Below are 18,813 nucleotides of genomic sequence, written 5' to 3'. Positions count from 1 at the left end.
GAAAGAAACTTGCCACAATAGGGAACAAATGAAGGCCACCAGTGGGGTTAACAGTGTTGCCAACTGCAATGAAAAGTACATGTTTTGCAAAGAGCACTATATGAAGTGAGTGCAATATTCAGTGTCAACCTGTCATGTAGAACATAAGATATGGCGTATATAATCAGTGGTACAATCTAACAAAAGAAAATAGAAAAAACAGAAGTACGAAAAATACGGAAAAGACGGAGTTAGCCATAATGCGCCACATTTGTTCACGGGCTGTGCATATTAGAATGAACAAAACAAGAAACACCGAATATGCAGGAAACCGACGTACCTAGAGTCGAAAAGAAAAACGAGTTCCAAAGTTGGCAACACTGGCAATGAACATCCAGACAAGTCTAATATAGTTAGGCCACTCGCTTCACAAAAAAGAAAATTCCGACAACAGGCATCACTCGGAATGCATCAATGCTAGAGTAATTGAGGCAATGTCAAGTCGGGGAACATGAAATGGTTAGATTGAGCTAACAACCGATAATAGAAGTAGTGAACATTATGTCATGGTTGGGTCGTATGTGGGAATATGCAGGGTGTCCCACCAAACTTTGTGACCTAAAAGATTTGCGAAACGAACAAAAATGTGACGGATCTAGTTGTGCAGGAATGTACCAATGTCAGGGGGTGATAAAAGTCTGTGAGAAGCAAATGCCCCCAGGATCCCCATCATAGGGCCCCAGGAGCCAACTTCAAATTTTCAAATGGAAACAGGGACCGAGTGGTATCTCTCTCGATAGATCATGAAATGTGCAACATCATCTATAGGAAACATATGCTATATGAAGCATGTTTTTCAAAATGGCCGCCACAAGTATATGTTGTGTCTTAACATGGTATCGAACATTGTGATCTCAAATTACTGCGAAGCGAAAAGAGTTGTTGCAAATCCAATTGCACAGGAATGTACTCATGTCGAGGGTCAAGAGAACTTTGCAAGAAGCAAGTCCCCCAGGGCCCGCATCATAAGGCTCAAGGGGTCAACCGCAACATTTCAAATGGGAACAGGGGGCGAATATTTCTCTGGATAGATACAACATCGCCTATAAGAAACACGGGTTTCAAAATGTCCGCCAAAGGTGCACGTTGTTCTTGTCACCGAGCAGATATTTTTGGCGGCCATTTTGAAATCTCATAATGCGTTGTTGCATATTCCAAGATTTATCGAAAGAAATATAACTCGACCGATGGTGCTATTTGAAATTTTGAAATTTGGCACCTGGGAACCTATGATGGGGGACTTGGGGGCACTAACGTCTCACAAAAGTTTGTCGCCCGCTGACATGGGTACATTCCTGCACAACTGGATGTGTCACATTTCTTTTCGCTTTGAAACTATTTCAGTCGCAGAATTAGGTGGGATACTCTGGATATATCATATAGGCGGTGATAGTATTGCAGACAGCAACACACAGCAGATCAAGCCTTTGATTATGTTTGCTTTCTACAGATGTGGATATGTGATAGAAAGACCACCAAAGGTTCCGACATCTCTAGAGTACTGTTTCGAGACATTCACAGGCGATAATTGTACCATGTGTGACGGATTGGCAGTATTCCGCTGTGCTCACTGCAAATGTATCTTCTGTTTGGACCATTGTCTCATCGAACAATTGCACGTACAATGTGGACGAGCATGTACAAATGATGCAAAGGCTAATAACTGTTGCCGGAATTTTCTTTTTGTGAAGCGAGTGGCCAAACTATAATAGAATTGTCTGGATTTTCATGGCCAGTGCTGCCAACTTTGGAACTCGTTTTTCTTTTCGACTTTAGGTACGTCGGTTACCTGCATGTTTGGTGCTTCTTGTTTTGTTCATTATAATATGCACAGCTCGTGATCAAATGTGGCGCATTATGGCCAACTTCGTCTTTTCCATATTTTTCGCACTTGTTTTTTCTATTCTCTTTTGTTAGATTATACACGTCATATCTTATGTTCTACATGACAGATTGACACTGAATATTGCAGTCACTTCATATAGTGCTATTTGCAAAACATGTACTTTTCATTGCAGTTGGCAACACTGTTAACCCCACTGGTGGCCTTCATTTGTTCCCTACTGTGGCAAGTCTCTTTCTATACATCACTTGTCAGCATTGTATTTTGCCGTGCCCTCCTTTTTTTTTTTTTTTTTTGCGGAATTTGCACTTTTCCCTCTGTCCAACCTTGCTGTTTCCCGAACTTCCACCCCTTATATTTCTTGAGCCTATTGGTATGGGCAGCTAATTTTTGGGGAATGCTCATCTCTGTTACAGCTCTTTCAATTGGCATAGGTCACATCTTTCACTGCAACTATCATTTTCGGAAGGTTCCCTTGTCAGTTTTCTTAATATATTATCGCTTCTTTGTGCTTTCCTTAACAAAGCAGTGTAGTAATGAATAATTATTTATGATTTTTGAGAAAAAAAATAACGCTAAATAAGGAAATTATAAGCAAAAGACTTTGATTGTTATGAAACTTTAGTCTGTCAGATAATTACGCAAAGAATATTTCGAGGAAAATTTAAAGGAAAATGACTCCACACAGTGTACAGGTATTAGGGAAACTCACAAAAACGTAAAATTGAAAGAACAGAAAATAATGTAGTTTTGAGATGAATATACAATTCACACTTCACGTAAAGTTCCAATATGGGAAATCAATCAACATCTTCAGTTCAATTACTGAAAAAAAAAAAAAAAAAACTATTTAAAACTCCAAATGTGGACCTGCGCTTGGAGCGATTCTATTAGCTATATCGCAACGCATTTTCGTGAGTGCCTCTGTGGTCAAGCGTGTTTAATAATTATGTTGACGTTTTATAAACGGAGGGCGACGGTTCGAGCCTGAGTACAGTAAATTTCTTTTTTCAATATAGGAATGGCTTTTTTAAAATATAAAGTTCTATTTTGAAGTGCTTAAAAAAACAAAATCAGATTAACTGTCACGTTTCAAAGCTATGCCGTATTTATTCACCATGTCCATCAAATTATACGAAAACGGTAAAATAAGGAACGTTAATATTCTTAATTCATCTTGGAGCGGGCGTTAGTTGGGTTGCCTAACTCACCGATTTTGTACCTCAAGAATTCATGTGGCCCACTGTACACAAGATTTCAGTGCACAGAGTGGGACTTCATGTAATCGTATTATTATTTGTGGGTTTGGTTATTACCAAAACAGTATATATTTTAAATATTAACTGAAGTACTTGTTTTTGTATTGTTATCGATTTCGGTGGACTTTCACCACAATCGAAAACTGTGGGTATAGAACTGTAGGTAATAGGTAGCAGAGATAGAGTGGGTCAGTGGGTCAAGTGGGTCAAGTTTTTTTGAGTGGGTCAGTGGGTCGTGGGTTAACAGCATGTGACCCACGTTGACCCATCACCCACCGTGACCCACTGCAACCCACTGCAACCCACGACCCACCATGACCCACTGTGACCCACCACCAACCGTGACCCACTGCGACCCACCACCCACCATGACCCACTGTGACCCACCACCCACCGTGACCCACTATGACCCACCACCCACCATGACCCACTGCGACCCACCGACTCAGTATGATCTACCGACCCTCTCTGCTCACTGCATTGTAGACAGTATCTTCTGAAGACTGGTAAATTTGTCTCCGTTTTACTTTCAAGACCTTCATTTCCCTTTCTTTTCCACTTGTTTCTGTCTACTTACCTGAGGTGAGTATATCTAACCAAGTGAAAAAAGAACTTCAGGCACTTTTGGATATTGATACTTTTAATAGTAATAATAGCAATAGGACTTACACTACAACTTGGCTTTCGAGACCTGTGAGTTTTAGAGCTAACTGCTGGAAAAAATACATTTTTGAATCACTCTAATATATAAAAAATTGAATGTAACTATGTGTGCCTGATCATCACGGTCAAATTGCAAAGTCAAATGAAATTACTTTTGGTATATAGTTCGGCATTAATCCAAATTGGGATGTTATATTGCTTTTATTATAATGCATAATATCCTAAGGAGGTAGTGAGGAACCAAATTTTTGCGGAAAAAAAATGAGTATCTCGCAAGCCGTTAAACTTACGGAGCTGAAATTCAGCGTATTAACTCTTTATTAAAAATAAACAGAACGTGTCCTAGCATTTTTTAAAATTCTCCTTTATGTGGGGGAGGGGCACTTTCTATATATGAAAAATTGGTAGTGAGTTGGTTTGTAAAAATTAGGGATGGGCACGAGCGAGTTTTCTTTGAAACTCGACTCGACTGGAAACAGACATGTTTGAACCCGACTCGAGAACTCGGCTCGAAAAATTTCCTCCAACTCGACTCGAATTTGGTTCGAGTTTCGAGTCGAGTCGAGCAAAAAAAAGCCAAATGGAGCCTAATCGTGTGTGTAGTTCAAGTACTCTCTTCAAGTATCATACGTACACAATACAATTATTATCAATGACACTTCTTCTTCTTCTTCTTCTTCTTATCATTATTATTATTATTATTATTATTATTATTATTATTATTATTATTATTATTATTATTATTATTATTATTATTATTATTATTATTATTATTATTATTATTATTATTAAACGCTTGCAGGGACATGGGTTTAGAAGTAAATGCAGAGAAAACTAAATACATGGAAGTGCGTCGGGACCGTAATACGGCAAATTGTGGAGGCGTTAAAATATTAAATAATACTTTTGATAAAGTGGATACTTTCAAATATTTAGGATCAATATTAACAGATGAAAATCATATTCACGAAGAAATTAAATGTCGACTAAAAGCAGGGAATTCGTGTTACTATTCGGTTCAAAATCTCTTGTCGTCGCGAATTCTGTCGAGGAATTTGAAGCTTAAAATATATAAAACGATAATCATGCCTGTTGTTCTGTATGGTTGCGAAACATGGTCGCTTACTCTGAGGGAAGAACATAGACTGACAGCGTTTGCACACGTCCCCGGCAATGCCGGATCCGGTTCCGACAATGCCGGCGATTGAGTCGGCGGCAATGTAATCAAATGGTAGCTGGCACACGCTTTCCGACCCGGCAGAAAAGCCGGTGGTACTCCCGGCTCCGGCAAATGCAGCCGGACTAGCCGCCGACATGTCGGTGCCGGCTCCGGCTCCGGTTTCGTCGGCGGCAATGTTTTCTTATGCGTGGACGCACATGCAGCCGGTAATGCCGGAGCCGGCTTGCTGATAGGTTTCTTCAATCTAGCTACAGTGAGTGAGTAGCAAGGCGTTGTGTATTCTTGTTTCTTTTCCTGTATTTGGATGTTTTGTTTACTTCAGTTTTTTTTGTTATTTTCTTTTTTTCACATCATATCAATATATAATGAAGAATGAAATAATCAAAATGGCTGTGAGGTACCACAAATATAGTGGTTTGCTATTTACATAAATTCTCAGCAAGGGAAATTCGGATCTTGTTTGAATTATCCAACTACGGCAACGCGGAAAGTGAGTTTCACAGATGTATGAATGTACATTAATTTGTTATCTTCTACAGCTGAAACTTAAATGATTTAAATAAAGGGGTCGTTGAATTCGTTTTGATAGAGAATATGTCTTAGCATATATGAAGTCATAATTTAAAACATCAACATGGCGGAAATGAACAAAATGGAGATACGAAGAAATTATGAATCTAGGATAGTTGCCCAGTGTTTATTCTGTTAATTATACAACCCAGTATGTAGCGCATGAATAACCTTCATAATAAGAAAACAAGGGTTTAAATCTCCATCATAATCGAAGAAGGCATTTCCAAGCATAACAAAGGTTGTAAATAAAATTAAAGTAAATACAAACTAAAACACAACTACAGAAAGAACTGAAAAAGCACAAACACAACACGAAAATTTCCATTCTTCTGGTTGCATGCTGCTTTACCCTATAGATCATAATAAAAATATTCATGTACTCTGTGTCTTGTCTGGCCTTTGTTTCATAGAACGATTGTGGACTGAGTGAATAGACAGCCGCAATGCTGTCTTTCCAGAAATTATTATCATTATTATTATTATTTTTATTATTATTATTATTATTATTTTAAATAGCGTGATCTCAGCATGTTTGAATTTTGAGAAATTTAAATAGATGATAAAATTATGGCAACAAAACTGACAAAAAAAAAAAAAAAAAAGAAGAAGAAGGCCATATACCTCATGCGCACACATCCACACACACAAAGAGCAAATAACCTTGTTTTTTCGATCTTCTGTTTAGTCTCCCCCAAGGGGAAAATTTAGGAAAATAATAGTTTGCAAGACTCCTTCTATGAATCATTAATAGCGATCAGGTTTCTCCTTTCCTTTTGTGTGGATTGTCTTTCTTGGCTCCTGCAAGATCATAGTACGTAATTTGGAAAGGGGGGGGGGGTTGAAAGAGGGAAAGGAATGCATAAAGAAGAGTATCTTGTATAGCAGTATGATTTGATTTAATAATTATCAACACAACAGGCTACAGCCGAAATAGCCTATGTTTTTGTTTTACAAGATCCAAGATGCATTGCAAAACGTTATCTATGAATGTTATATCGAACATACTACATATGTAGGCCTATCTAGAACAAAATCTCCCCTGGAAAAATCCTCCTATGCTGAAGAAAATTATAATTTAGTTCCGTTCCCTCCGTTCGATTCCAGGAATGTACTCGATTCGTCTATCTATATTCAACTATGCAAGCCCGCAGGGGATCAAGGACAGAAGTAGGTCAAGTTGACAGGGGGTGGATTAAACTGACGTTTATAATTTTCTGAAACCATTCTGGAGTGCCATACTTTCTGCGTGAGTGTAGCTATATAGATTTAGTGGATTGTTTTCTGCAGTGTACTGAAGTCTTGCTTTAGTGACAATTCATTACATCGTTCGAGAGACAATGGCTAAAGTGTTTCAATACGATGTTTTAAATCTCATTGAATTAGTGGAAATGAGACCTTGTCTATGGGACAAGACTATAGACTCGTATAAAGACAAGGTCGAAAAGCAGAAAGCCTGGAAAGAAGTGTATACAAACCTTGCGCAAGACTTCGACATCATGGACAAAAAGAAACGAGAAGCGACAGGTATGTATAGGATAATATAAAACAATAGTGATTCAAACGCTTTCTGTTTATTTACAGTTGATACATAAAATGTAGATTATATGTTAATGAAAATAAAATGTACAATCGAAGACATAGAATGTTTTCTTCGGGGTACGGACAATTTACCAGCGGTCAATTTGCCACCAAAATTCGACAAAGTGGACAATTTACCATCAGTTTTTGCAAAGGCTTGACAAGTTGCCACTAACTTGTCTAAACTATTAATTTAGCCAGTGTTTTTCTGCGAATGCTTTTGATTAGGCCTATATACGGACCAATTTACAACATACCTTTGTATAATAAACAAAAGATATTTGGAAATTTAGACGTTAATGCTCCTACGTCACTTGATTGACGTAATACAATTAACCTTGTTCTTTGCATTGAGCTATTTCTCAGATATTGAACAACCCTTCCATTTATTCAAGTCAGTCTATAATATTACACGGCTCTTGCAAAAAAAAAAAAAAAAAAAAAAAAAAAAAAACTTCTGAACAGCCAAATATCTCATCCAGAAACATTGTAGAAAATTTTTATTTCTAATTATAGTTTTATAAAGAAAGTCTGAAGTTTGTTAACTGAAAAAACTTCAAAATATGATATATACACTAACAAAACACACAGTAAATAATGTACAACGTTCTGAAAACATATAAGGGAAAAATGTATTTGGACTTTCTGTAGGTAAAGCGCAGGTCTTCTTGAATAGCATTCCTAAAGAGAACTGGTTAAATTAATAATTTTGACAATTCATAGTAGCTAGTAGGTCTATACCTAATCCAACAATCCAGTGATGGCAAATCGCCGGGTGGCAAATTGTTTGCTTTGTCGAGTTTTGGTGGCAAATTGTTCTACACCCGTTTCCTTCGACGCCGACGAAGATAACTCATAGTTATAAAGGAAAGCAGTTCATTTGAGGCACGTGAAGTTCTCATGAATATTATGCACACAAAGTTATTTTTAAAATGTAGGGAATGAAATTGAGGTATGTCCCTTTTTCTTGTCTCAGACCGTACATAAATAGTAATATGATACACAACAGCATGTAAGCAATGAAAAATATGTTCCACAATTATAGACTTTGCTCGAACTAGAACAATATGAATTATGCACTATGTATTTAGCCTAAACACTGCAGTTAAATCAACTTCTGTTTTTTATAAAAGAGAAAAATGTTTATTTCTTTTCTTCATATTGATATTAGCCCCTCACATACTGATTATTCACCTCGATACCTCTCTGTTCTTATTGTTATAGAGTATTTTCTATTAGGCCTATCTTGTTTTTATCAAATCATTGTTCCCTTATTTACTTTAGTTCATATAAGCATTTTTCGCACCCACTTTTTTCAAAATAATAATTCTGATTATTAACTTTCTCTTTTTGTTTATAAATGGAGAGAATTTTAGGAACGCAATGCAGAATTAAATCCCAGAGTTTAAAAGAGAAGGAACTCCGAAAACTTGAAATTACGCTAAGATTAAAAAAAAAAAAGAAAAATTAGGCGTATTCGTGATTGACATTTATACACTACGCAGCAAAAAAAATTGCGACGCTTGAAAATTTTTGGACGATTCCCAAGCTCGTAGTTACATTCATTCCTGATTTTACTTTTAGTAAGTTAAGGGGTCGCACACATTTTCTTTCTAAAAACAAAATCAGGAGTGAACGTAACTACGAGCTTGGGAATCGTCCACTGAAAAGTTTCAAGAGTCGCAATTTTTTGCCGCGCAGTGTACAAATGTCAATAACGAATACGCCTAAATAAGTTTTTTTTTTAAAAAAAAAATCAGCGTACTTTCAAGTTTTCGGAGTTCCTTCCATTTTCAATTCTGCATTGCATTCCTAAAATTCTCTCCATTTATAAACAAAAAGAGAATACACAAAAAATTGTTTGTAGAATTACTATACAATATTATGCATGAGATACAGTTATCACGAACGGTAAGCAGTGATTTGTCAAATTCGCAACGTGGTAACGGTTTTTCGTTTTTCGTTGTTTTTTTTTTTTTTTTCATTTTGAAGTTAATACAGAAAAACGGTGAAATAAATGGTAATTTAACTTCACGGTATGGAGACCCCTTAACAATTTTCTAGTAGGTGACGAAGATGCTTGAGTCATAGTTTGTAAATTAGAATGCTTTATATTTATTAATTTATTGTCTCTTGTACGGAGGTAATGGAGTTTATTTTTCAACTAAGTGATTTAATTATGTGTATCGTTTACATCACCCGATCCCAGTGAAAATAGATACCATCAATGATTTTTGTTTGAAAAGATAATGAGGGTAATATCCTAATGTTTTACATACTTCTATATATGAGGGGTGCAGAGCAGAAGTAGTGCAAGTCCAAAAGTGACATTTTTGAGTCTCAGTATCTCAGTATCTCAACCCAATGACAAATCAAAAGTGTTTTATAACAAAGTCGTAGGCCTTAGCAGTAGTGTCTAATTATTTCCTTTGTGTACTATCGTTCATTTTGTGTTCAAGAAGCGGGAAGCATGTTATTTAAATTTTCTTTATTTGCCATGGCAGTTGTCCCTCAGGCGTGAGAAAAAAGTCCGCGAGCCTATCTCGTAAGTGCACTGCATTTCGGGTAGGACGAGGAACTTGTGCTGCGGCTACCTCAAATAAACCTTGATCAATGTACATGTCTTCAGACCTCTGCCCGTCTCTTGTTCGAACTAGATTGTGAAGAATCACGCATGCCTTAACGATGTCTTTACAAAACTGCTTGTTTACATTTAGAGCCCTGTGCAAAATTCTCCATTTATTACACATTATACCAAAAGCACACTCAACGAATCTTCTTGCTCTCACTAAACGGTAGTTAAACACTCGTTTCTTCACACTTAGATCGTGTCCTGAATAAGGTCGCATTAGATGGTTTGACAATGGGAAAGCTTCATCTCCAACCAGGACAAATGGAAAAGGATCAGCATGGTTTGGATGTAGTGGGGTCGGTTTCGGAATATTGAGTCCATTTCTAAGCAATAACTTATAAAAGTCAGTTTGCTGGAAAATGGACGAATCGCAATCTTTCCCATAAGCGCCCACATCAACATATACAAATTTATAATCTGAATTTGCAATGGCCATGAGAACAATTGAGAAAAATCCCTTGTAACAGAGATTCATAGATCCACTCTTAGCAAATTTATTCACACGCACATGTTTTCCGTCAACAGCTCCAATGCAGTTCTGTGTAAAAAGTTATAACCTGAAAATAATTTAGTTATTGTCAGTTGTTTACCATTTGTTAGCTATTATTTTGTTTAGGTTTGTGACCATGGATACTATTATCTATTTAAAAAAAAAAGAAATATAGATGTCATGTAAGCTTGAGGTAAAAAAAAAACATAATGTTCTTGATATGAAATAAATATATAAGCACTTGGAAGAGAGATTGGAAAATAGTTTCAATTATTTGCTGCAATGGTTTATAATACTAATTAGTTTCAGGAAGAACGCCAGTATTGGCTTAAAATTTGGGCATTATGGTTTTAATTGAAGACGAATAAAAGGTTATTACGGTTCTTGCTAGAAACATATGGTATTATTTAGATCGCTCAGAAGCCAGCCAGTGTCAAGAAATGACACTGCGCTTTCGCGGGGCGATTGAGGGAAAATTAGAGGTTCTGAAATTTCCTCATATTTGATTAAACAATCAAAATGAAATGTACGACGCTTAATATAAAATAGTAAATGTTACATGTTTGAGCGCATGGTCAACATATTTGCCATCTTGAAAGTCGCCACATTCCACACAAATAACTGATAAAACGGAAAGTGGGTCGTATGGCATCTCAAACAACACTTCAATGTTCTTTTAGAAAACAGCAGTCCAGCTACTAAATTTGATTATTTCAGATTTTCTCAGTTTTACACCTTGGAACCATTCCCGGTTAGCTCACATAAAATAATTTGCCATTAATGGCAGAACACTTATGAACAGTGGCGTATTTACGATTTTGTTTCGGGAGGGGCTTTGCTAACTTTCGGGGCGGGGGGCTTTGCCTGGAAATGTGAAAATTCTGCAAGATATTTAATTTACTTTACAATACTAAGTAAGATTTCGGGGGGTCTTAAGCCCGGAAGCCACCCCCCTAAATACGCCACTGCTTATGAATAATAATAATAATAATAATATCACTTACCTTATTGCAACTGCCAACATTTCCACTGGTGGAATGCAGGATCTCATTTCTGTATCTTGGCGCTGAATATGATTACTAATTCGTTGTACTAAGAAATCGAACGTTTGTTTAGACATGCGAAAGTAATTAAAAAATTTCGAATCATATTTCCGCAGCTTTTCATATAATGTATAAAACGAACCTTCCACATGACGCATTGTCAACAATGGATGGATCCAAATCTTTCTAGTGCTGCTTTGTTTCCTCTTTCTTCGCCGTAAGTACAGCAAGGCAAGGAGATATCGTTTATTTATTGCTGGACTCATGTTCTCTCCTTCACGTTCAAACTCAAACTACCTTTCGGCTCCGGCATTACCGGGATGTGTGTGCAAAGGAGCGCCGGCTCCGACATTGCCGGGGCTGGCTCCGGTTTTGCCGGCCGCGTGTGCAAAGCAGCCCCGGTTCCGGTTCCGGCATTGTCGGTGCCGGATCCGGCATTGCCGGGGACGTGTGCAAATGCTCTAACAATGTTGGGTAAACAGTATAAACTATGTAGTTCCTCGTTATGAAGCTTTCGCCATTCCCCATTCTCGTTCCTCTTGGGTCCGAATATTCTTCTCAGGATCCTGTTCTCAAATACTTTCAGAGCATTTGCACACGTCCCCGGCAATGCCGGATCCGGCACCGACAATGCCGGAACCGGAACCGGGGCTGCTTTGCACACGCGGCCGGCAAAACCGGAGCCAGCCCCGGCAATGTCGGAGCCGGCGCTCCTTTGCACACACATCCCGGTAATGCCGGAGCCGAAAGGTAGTTTGAGTTTGAACGTGAAGGAGAGAACATGAGTCCAGCAATAAATAAACGATATCTCCTTGCCTTGCTGTACTTACGGCGAAGAAAGAGGAAACAAAGCAGCACTAGAAAGATTTGGATCCATCCATTGTTGACAATGCGTCATGTGGAAGGTTCGTTTTATACATTATATGAAAAGCTGCGGAAATATGATTCGAAATTTTTTAATTACTTTCGCATGTCTAAACAAACGTTCGATTTCTTAGTACAACGAATTAGTAATCATATTCAGCGCCAAGATACAGAAATGAGATCCTGCATTCCACCAGTGGAAATGTTGGCAGTTGCAATAAGGTAAGTGATATTATTATTATTATTATTATTCATAAGCAGTGGCGTATTTAGGGGGGTGGCTTCCGGGCTTAAGACCCCCCGAAATCTTACTTAGTATTGTAAAGTAAATTAAATATCTTGCAGAATTTTCACATTTCCAGGCAAAGCCCCCCGCCCCGAAAGTTAGCAAAGCCCCTCCCGAAACAAAATCGTAAATACGCCACTGTTCATAAGTGTTCTGCCATTAATGGCAAATTATTTTATGTGAGCTAACCGGGAATGGTTCCAAGGTGTAAAACTGAGAAAATCTGAAATAATCAAATTTAGTAGCTGGACTGCTGTTTTCTAAAAGAACATTGAAGTGTTGTTTGAGATGCCATACGACCCACTTTCCGTTTTATCAGTTATTTGTGTGGAATGTGGCGACTTTCAAGATGGCAAATATGTTGACCATGCGCTCAAACATGTAACATTTACTATTTTATATTAAGCGTCGTACATTTCATTTTGATTGTTTAATCAAATATGAGGAAATTTCAGAACCTCTAATTTTCCCTCAATCGCCCCGCGAAAGCGCAGTGTCATTTCTTGACACTGGCTGGCTTCTGAGCGATCTAAATAACACCATATGTTTCTAGCAAGAACCGTAATAACCTTTTATTCGTCTTCAATTAAAACCATAATGCCCAAATTTTAAGCCAATACTGGCGTTCTTCCTGAAACTAATTAGTATTATAAACCATTGCAGCAAATAATTGAAACTATTTTCCAATCTCTCTTCCAAGTGCTTATATATTTATTTCATATCAAGAACATTATGTTTTTTTTACCTCAAGCTTACATGACATCTATATTTCTTTTTTTTTTTTTTAAATAGATAATAGTATCCATGGTCACAAACCTAAACAAAATAATAGCTAACAAATGGTAAACCACTGACAATAACTAAATTATTTTCAGGTTATAACTTTTTACACAGAATTTATACTATCGAAAATTAGGAATTAAGCTACGTATATTGTCAAAAGAAACTACTTAGTAATCGCACGGTTTTCTCACTAACAAACTGTTTTGTGTATCCGTATACTGACATTATGTGTGACTAACAAATTGTAAATTCACTTCTTAAGTAATTTTGAAACACTAATTTAACTGATACAACATTAAAAGAAATATTCTTCAGTCCTCAGTAATCATTTGAAGGAAAATGCATCATTTTGGTTGTTTGTTTCCACAATTGCAGAGAATCCACCGTTCATGAACTCTGATGGTCGTGGTTCCACTGCAGTTTGTGAGGTGACAGTAAACTGGCGTTGGGGGTATAAAAAATGGTGTTCAGGGAGCGGTGTTGAAACTCTTGATGAGGAAGCCGGAGAATAGGAAGAGACGGGGGAAGGAGACATGTTTCTCCTGTGTTTGATTTCTTGTATCAGATTAAGTACGCGGACTCGAAACTCAAACTTTTCATCTTCAGACATCTTCCTTACTGACGAGGTAATGGAAATAAAAAAGGCCTCGTCTTCGTCAGGACTAGCTGGTTCACTTCGCAAGGCTTTGAGGATTTCTTTGTCAATGTCATCATCTTTCCTTCTTTTTCGCTTGCCCCTTTCATCGGACATCTTCTCACAAACAGTAACACCAGAAGCCTCTCCTGCGTCGTCATCTTCAATGGTATCATCATCATTAACCCTTTCAACGACGTCCAGGCTTGAATCCGTTTCATCTTTGCGGATAATCTTCATCAAGAACTGAAGATAATCATGGTATATGTACTTCTTGGTAGTAGCTTGGCCTGATCTTCTTCTCAAAGATTTCACAAAAGAATCTCGTATATTCTCCCACTTCATGGTGATCATTCTTCCTAAATGAAAAATTATTATTATTATTATTATTATTATTATTATTATTATTATTATTATTATTATTATTATTATTATTACAGGTACCTGGCAAGTGGAGCGACATTCACGGATATGCATTATAGCTACCGCCTGGGTATAAGTACAGTCAGGAATTGTGTGAAAGCTGTGTGCGATGCTTTGTGGAATACATTAAAAGATGAGTGTTTCCCACCTCTAACAGAAGAAGTATGGAGAGAAGTAGCCGAAGGTTTTAGAAAAACTTCGCAGTTTCCGAACTGCATTGGAGCTGTTGACGGAAAACATGTGCGTGTGAATAAATTTGCTAAGAGTGGATCTATGAATCTCTGTTACAAGGGATTTTTCTCAATTGTTCTCATGGCCATTGCAAATTCAGATTATAAATTTGTATATGTTGATGTAGGCGCTTATGGGAAAGATTGCGATTCGTCCATTTTCCAGCAAACTGACTTTTATAAGTTATTGCTTAGAAATGGACTCAATATTCCGAAACCGACCCCACTACATCCAAACCATGCTGATCCTTTTCCATTTGTCCTGGTTGGAGATGAAGCTTTCCCATTGTCAAACCATCTAATGCGACCTTATTCAGGACACGATCTAAGTGTGAAGAAACGAGTGTTTAACTACCGTTTAGTGAGAGCAAGAAGATTCGTTGAGTGTGCTTTTGGTATAATGTGTAATAAATGGAGAATTTTGCACAGGGCTCTAAATGTAAACAAGCAGTTTTGTAAAGACATCGTTAAGGCATGCGTGATTCTTCACAATCTAGTTCGAACAAGAGACGGGCAGAGGTCTGAAGACATGTACATTGATCAAGGTTTATTTGAGGTAGCCGCAGCACAAGTTCCTCGTCCTACCCGAAATGCAGTGCACTTACGAGATAGGCTCGCGGACTTTTTTCTCACGCCTGAGGGACAACTGCCATGGCAAATAAAGAAAATTTAAATAACATGCTTCCCGCTTCTTGAACACAAAATGAACGATAGTACACAAAGGAAATAATTAGACACTACTGCTAAGGCCTACGACTTTGTTATAAAACACTTTTGATTTGTCATTGGGTTGAGATACTGAGATACTGAGACTCAAAAATGTCACTTTTGGACTTGCACTACTTCTGCTCTGCACCCCTCATATATAGAAGTATGTAAAACATTAGGATATTACCCTCATTATCTTTTCAAACAAAAATCATTGATGGTATCTATTTTCACTGGGATCGGGTGATGTAAACGATACACATAATTAAATCACTTAGTTGAAAAATAAACTCCATTACCTCCGTACAAGAGACAATAAATTAATAAATATAAAGCATTCTAATTTACAAACTATGACTCAAGCATCTTCGTCACCTACTAGAAAATTGTTAAGGGGTCTCCATACCGTGAAGTTAAATTACCATTTATTTCACCGTTTTTCTGTATTAACTTCAAAATGAAAAAAAAAAAAAAAAACAACGAAAAACGAAAAACCGTTACCACGTTGCGAATTTGACAAATCACTGCTTACCGTTCGTGATAACTGTATCTCATGCATAATATTGTATAGTAATTCTACAAACAATTTTTTGTGTATTCTCTTTTTGTTTATAAATGGAGAGAATTTTAGGAATGCAATGCAGAATTGAAAATGGAAGGAACTCCGAAAACTTGAAAGTACGCTGATTTTTTTTTTAAAAAAAACTTATTTAGGCGTATTCGTTATTGACATTTGTACACTGCGCGGCAAAAAATTGCGACTCTTGAAACTTTTCAGTGGACGATTCCCAAGCTCGTAGTTACGTTCACTCCTGATTTTGTTTTTAGAAAGAAAATGTGTGCGACCCCTTAACTTACTAAAAGTAAAATCAGGAATGAATGTAACTACGAGCTTGGGAATCGTCCAAAAATTTTCAAGCGTCGCAATTTTTTTTGCTGCGTAGTGTATAAATGTCAATCACGAATACGCCTAATTTTTTTTTTTTTAATCTTAGCGTAATTTCAAGTTTTCGGAGTTCCTTCTCTTTTAAACTCTGGGATTTAATTCTGCATTGCGTTCCTAAAATTCTCTCCATTTATAAACAAAAAGAGAAAGTTAATAATCAGAATTATTATTTTGAAAAAAGTGAGTGCGAAAAATGCTTATATGAACTAAAGTAAATGGGGGAACAATGATTTGATAAAAACAAGATAGGCCTAATAGAAAATACTCTATAACAATAAGAACAGAGAGGTATCGAGGTGAATAATCAGTATGTGAGGGGCTAATATCAATATGAAGAAAAGAAATAAACATTTTTCTCTTTTATAAAAAACAGAAGTTGATTTAACTGCAGTGTTTAGGCTAAATACATAGTGCATAATTCATATTGTTCTAGTTCGAGCAAAGTCTATAATTGTGGAACATATTTTTCATTGCTTACATGCTGTTGTGTATCATATTACTATTTATGTACGGTCTGAGACAAGAAAAAGGGACATACCTCAATTTCATTCCCTACATTTTAAAAATAACTTTGTGTGCATAATATTCATGAGAACTTCACGTGCCTCAAATGAACTGCTTTCCTTTATAACTATGAGTTATCTTCGTCGGCGTCGAAGGAAACGGGTGTAGAACAATTTGCCACCAAAACTCGACAAAGCAAACAATTTGCCACCCGGCGATTTGCCATCACTGGATTGTTGGATTAGGTATAGACCTACTAGCTACTATGAATTGTCAAAATTATTAATTTAACCAGTTCTCTTTAGGAATGCTATTCAAGAAGACCTGCGCTTTACCTACAGAAAGTCCAAATACATTTTTCCCTTATATGTTTTCAGAACGTTGTACATTATTTACTGTGTGTTTTGTTAGTGTATATATCATATTTTGAAGTTTTTTCAGTTAACAAACTTCAGACTTTCTTTATAAAACTATAATTAGAAATAAAAATTTTCTACAATGTTTCTGGATGAGATATTTGGCTGTTCAGAAGTTTTTTTTTTTTTTTTTTTTTTTTTTTTTTTGCAAGAGCCGTGTAATATTATAGACTGACTTGAATAAATGGAAGGGTTGTTCAATATCTGAGAAATAGCTCAATGCAAAGAACAAGGTTAATTGTATTACGTCAATCAAGTGACGTAGGAGCATTAACGTCTAAATTTCCAAATATCTTTTGTTTATTATACAAAGGTATGTTGTAAATTGGTCCGTATATAGGCCTAATCAAAAGCATTCGCAGAAAAACACTGGCTAAATTAATAGTTTAGACAAGTTAGTGGCAACTTGTCAAGCCTTTGCAAAAACTGATGGTAAATTGTCCACTTTGTCGAATTTTGGTGGCAAATTGACCGCTGGTAAATTGTCCGTACCCCGAAGAAAACATTCTATGTCTTCGATTGTACATTTTATTTTCATTAACATATAATCTACATTTTATGTATCAACTGTAAATAAACAGAAAGCGTTTGAATCACTATTGTTTTATATTATCCTATACATACCTGTCGCTTCTCGTTTCTTTTTGTCCATGATGTCGAAGTCTTGCGCAAGGTTTGTATACACTTCTTTCCAGGCTTTCTGCTTTTCGACCTTGTCTTTATACGAGTCTATAGTCTTGTCCCATAGACAAGGTCTCATTTCCACTAATTCAATGAGATTTAAAACATCGTATTGAAACACTTTAGCCATTGTCTCTCGAACGATGTAATGAATTGTCACTAAAGCAAGACTTCAGTACACTGCAGAAAACAATCCACTAAATCTATATAGCTACACTCACGCAGAAAGTATGGCACTCCAGAATGGTTTCAGATAAATTATAAACGTCAGTTTAATCCACCCCCTGTCAACTTGACCTACTTCTGTCCTTGATCCCCTGCGGGCTTGCATAGTTGAATATAGATAGACGAATCGAGTACATTCCTGGAATCGAACGGAGGGAACGGAACTAAATTATAATTTTCTTCAGCATAGGAGGATTTTTCCAGGGGAGATTTTGTTCTAGATAGGCCTACATATGTAGTATGTTCGATATTACATTCATAGATAACGTTTTGCAATGCATCTTGGATCTTGTAAAACAAAAACATAGGCTATTTCGGCTGTAGCCTGTTGTGTTGATAATTATTAAATCAAATCATACTGCTATACAAGATACTCTTCTTTATGCATTCCTTTCCCTCTTTCAACCCCCCCCTTTCCAAATTACGTAGACTATGATCTTGCAGGAGCCAAGAAAGAGAATCCACACAAAAGGAAAGGAGAAACCTGATCGCTATTAATGATTCATAGAAGGAGTCTTGCAAACTATTATTTTCCTAAATTTTCCCCTTGGGGGAGACTAAACAGAAGATCGAAAAAACAAGGTTATTTGCTCTTTGTGTGTGTGGATGTGTGCGCATGAGGTATATGGCCTTCTTCTTTTTTTTTTTGTCAGTTTTGTTGCCATAATTTTATCATCTATTTAAATTTCTCAAAATTCAAACATGCTGAGATCACGCTATTTAAAATAATAATAATAATAATAATAATAATAATAATAATAATAATAATAATAATAATAATAATAATTTCTGGAAAGACAGCATTGCGGCTGT

The 18,813-nt window shown here is 36.7% G+C and overlaps 2 protein-coding genes across 2 annotated transcripts; both read right to left on the bottom strand.

Annotated features, from left to right (window-relative positions):
* Positions 1-9,612: 9,612 nt before the first annotated feature.
* Positions 9,613-10,203, bottom strand: LOC145671664 (uncharacterized). Its single transcript, XM_081740862.1, has one exon. The coding sequence runs from the start codon at positions 10,201-10,203 to the stop codon at positions 9,613-9,615; it is 591 nt and encodes a 196-aa protein (XP_081596988.1).
* Positions 10,204-13,220: 3,017 nt separating this feature from the next.
* Positions 13,221-18,143, bottom strand: LOC145671306 (uncharacterized). The gene is made up of 2 exons (XM_081740280.1): positions 17,719-18,143; positions 13,221-14,226 (listed from the first exon to the last, which is right to left on the bottom strand). The coding sequence occupies exons 1-2, from the start codon at positions 17,903-17,905 to the stop codon at positions 13,559-13,561; spliced, it is 855 nt and encodes a 284-aa protein (XP_081596406.1). The 5' UTR covers positions 17,906-18,143; the 3' UTR covers positions 13,221-13,558.
* Between the last annotated feature and the right edge of the window lie 670 nt (positions 18,144-18,813).

This window comes from Thermobia domestica, chromosome 15, assembly GCF_964235325.1.
Source record: "Thermobia domestica chromosome 15, izTheDome1.hap1.1, whole genome shotgun sequence".
Classification (NCBI taxonomy): domain Eukaryota; kingdom Metazoa; phylum Arthropoda; class Insecta; order Zygentoma; family Lepismatidae; genus Thermobia; species Thermobia domestica.
Note: the sequence above shows the minus strand (reverse complement) of the source record. Positions and strands in the feature narration are given on the sequence as shown.

Bases quoted from the DNA above. Each gene is read 5' to 3' on its own strand.
- LOC145671664 (XM_081740862.1), bottom strand. From the start codon at position 10,203: ATGGCCATTGCAAATTCAGATTATAAATTTGTATATGTTGATGTGGGC.
- LOC145671306 (XM_081740280.1), bottom strand. From the start codon at position 17,905: ATGGCTAAAGTGTTTCAATACGATGTTTTAAATCTCATTGAATTAGTG. The intron at 14,227-17,718 runs GTATGTATAGGA...TTTTTCATTTAG, and splicing joins AAAGAAACGAGAAGCGACAG to GAAGAATGATCACCATGAAG.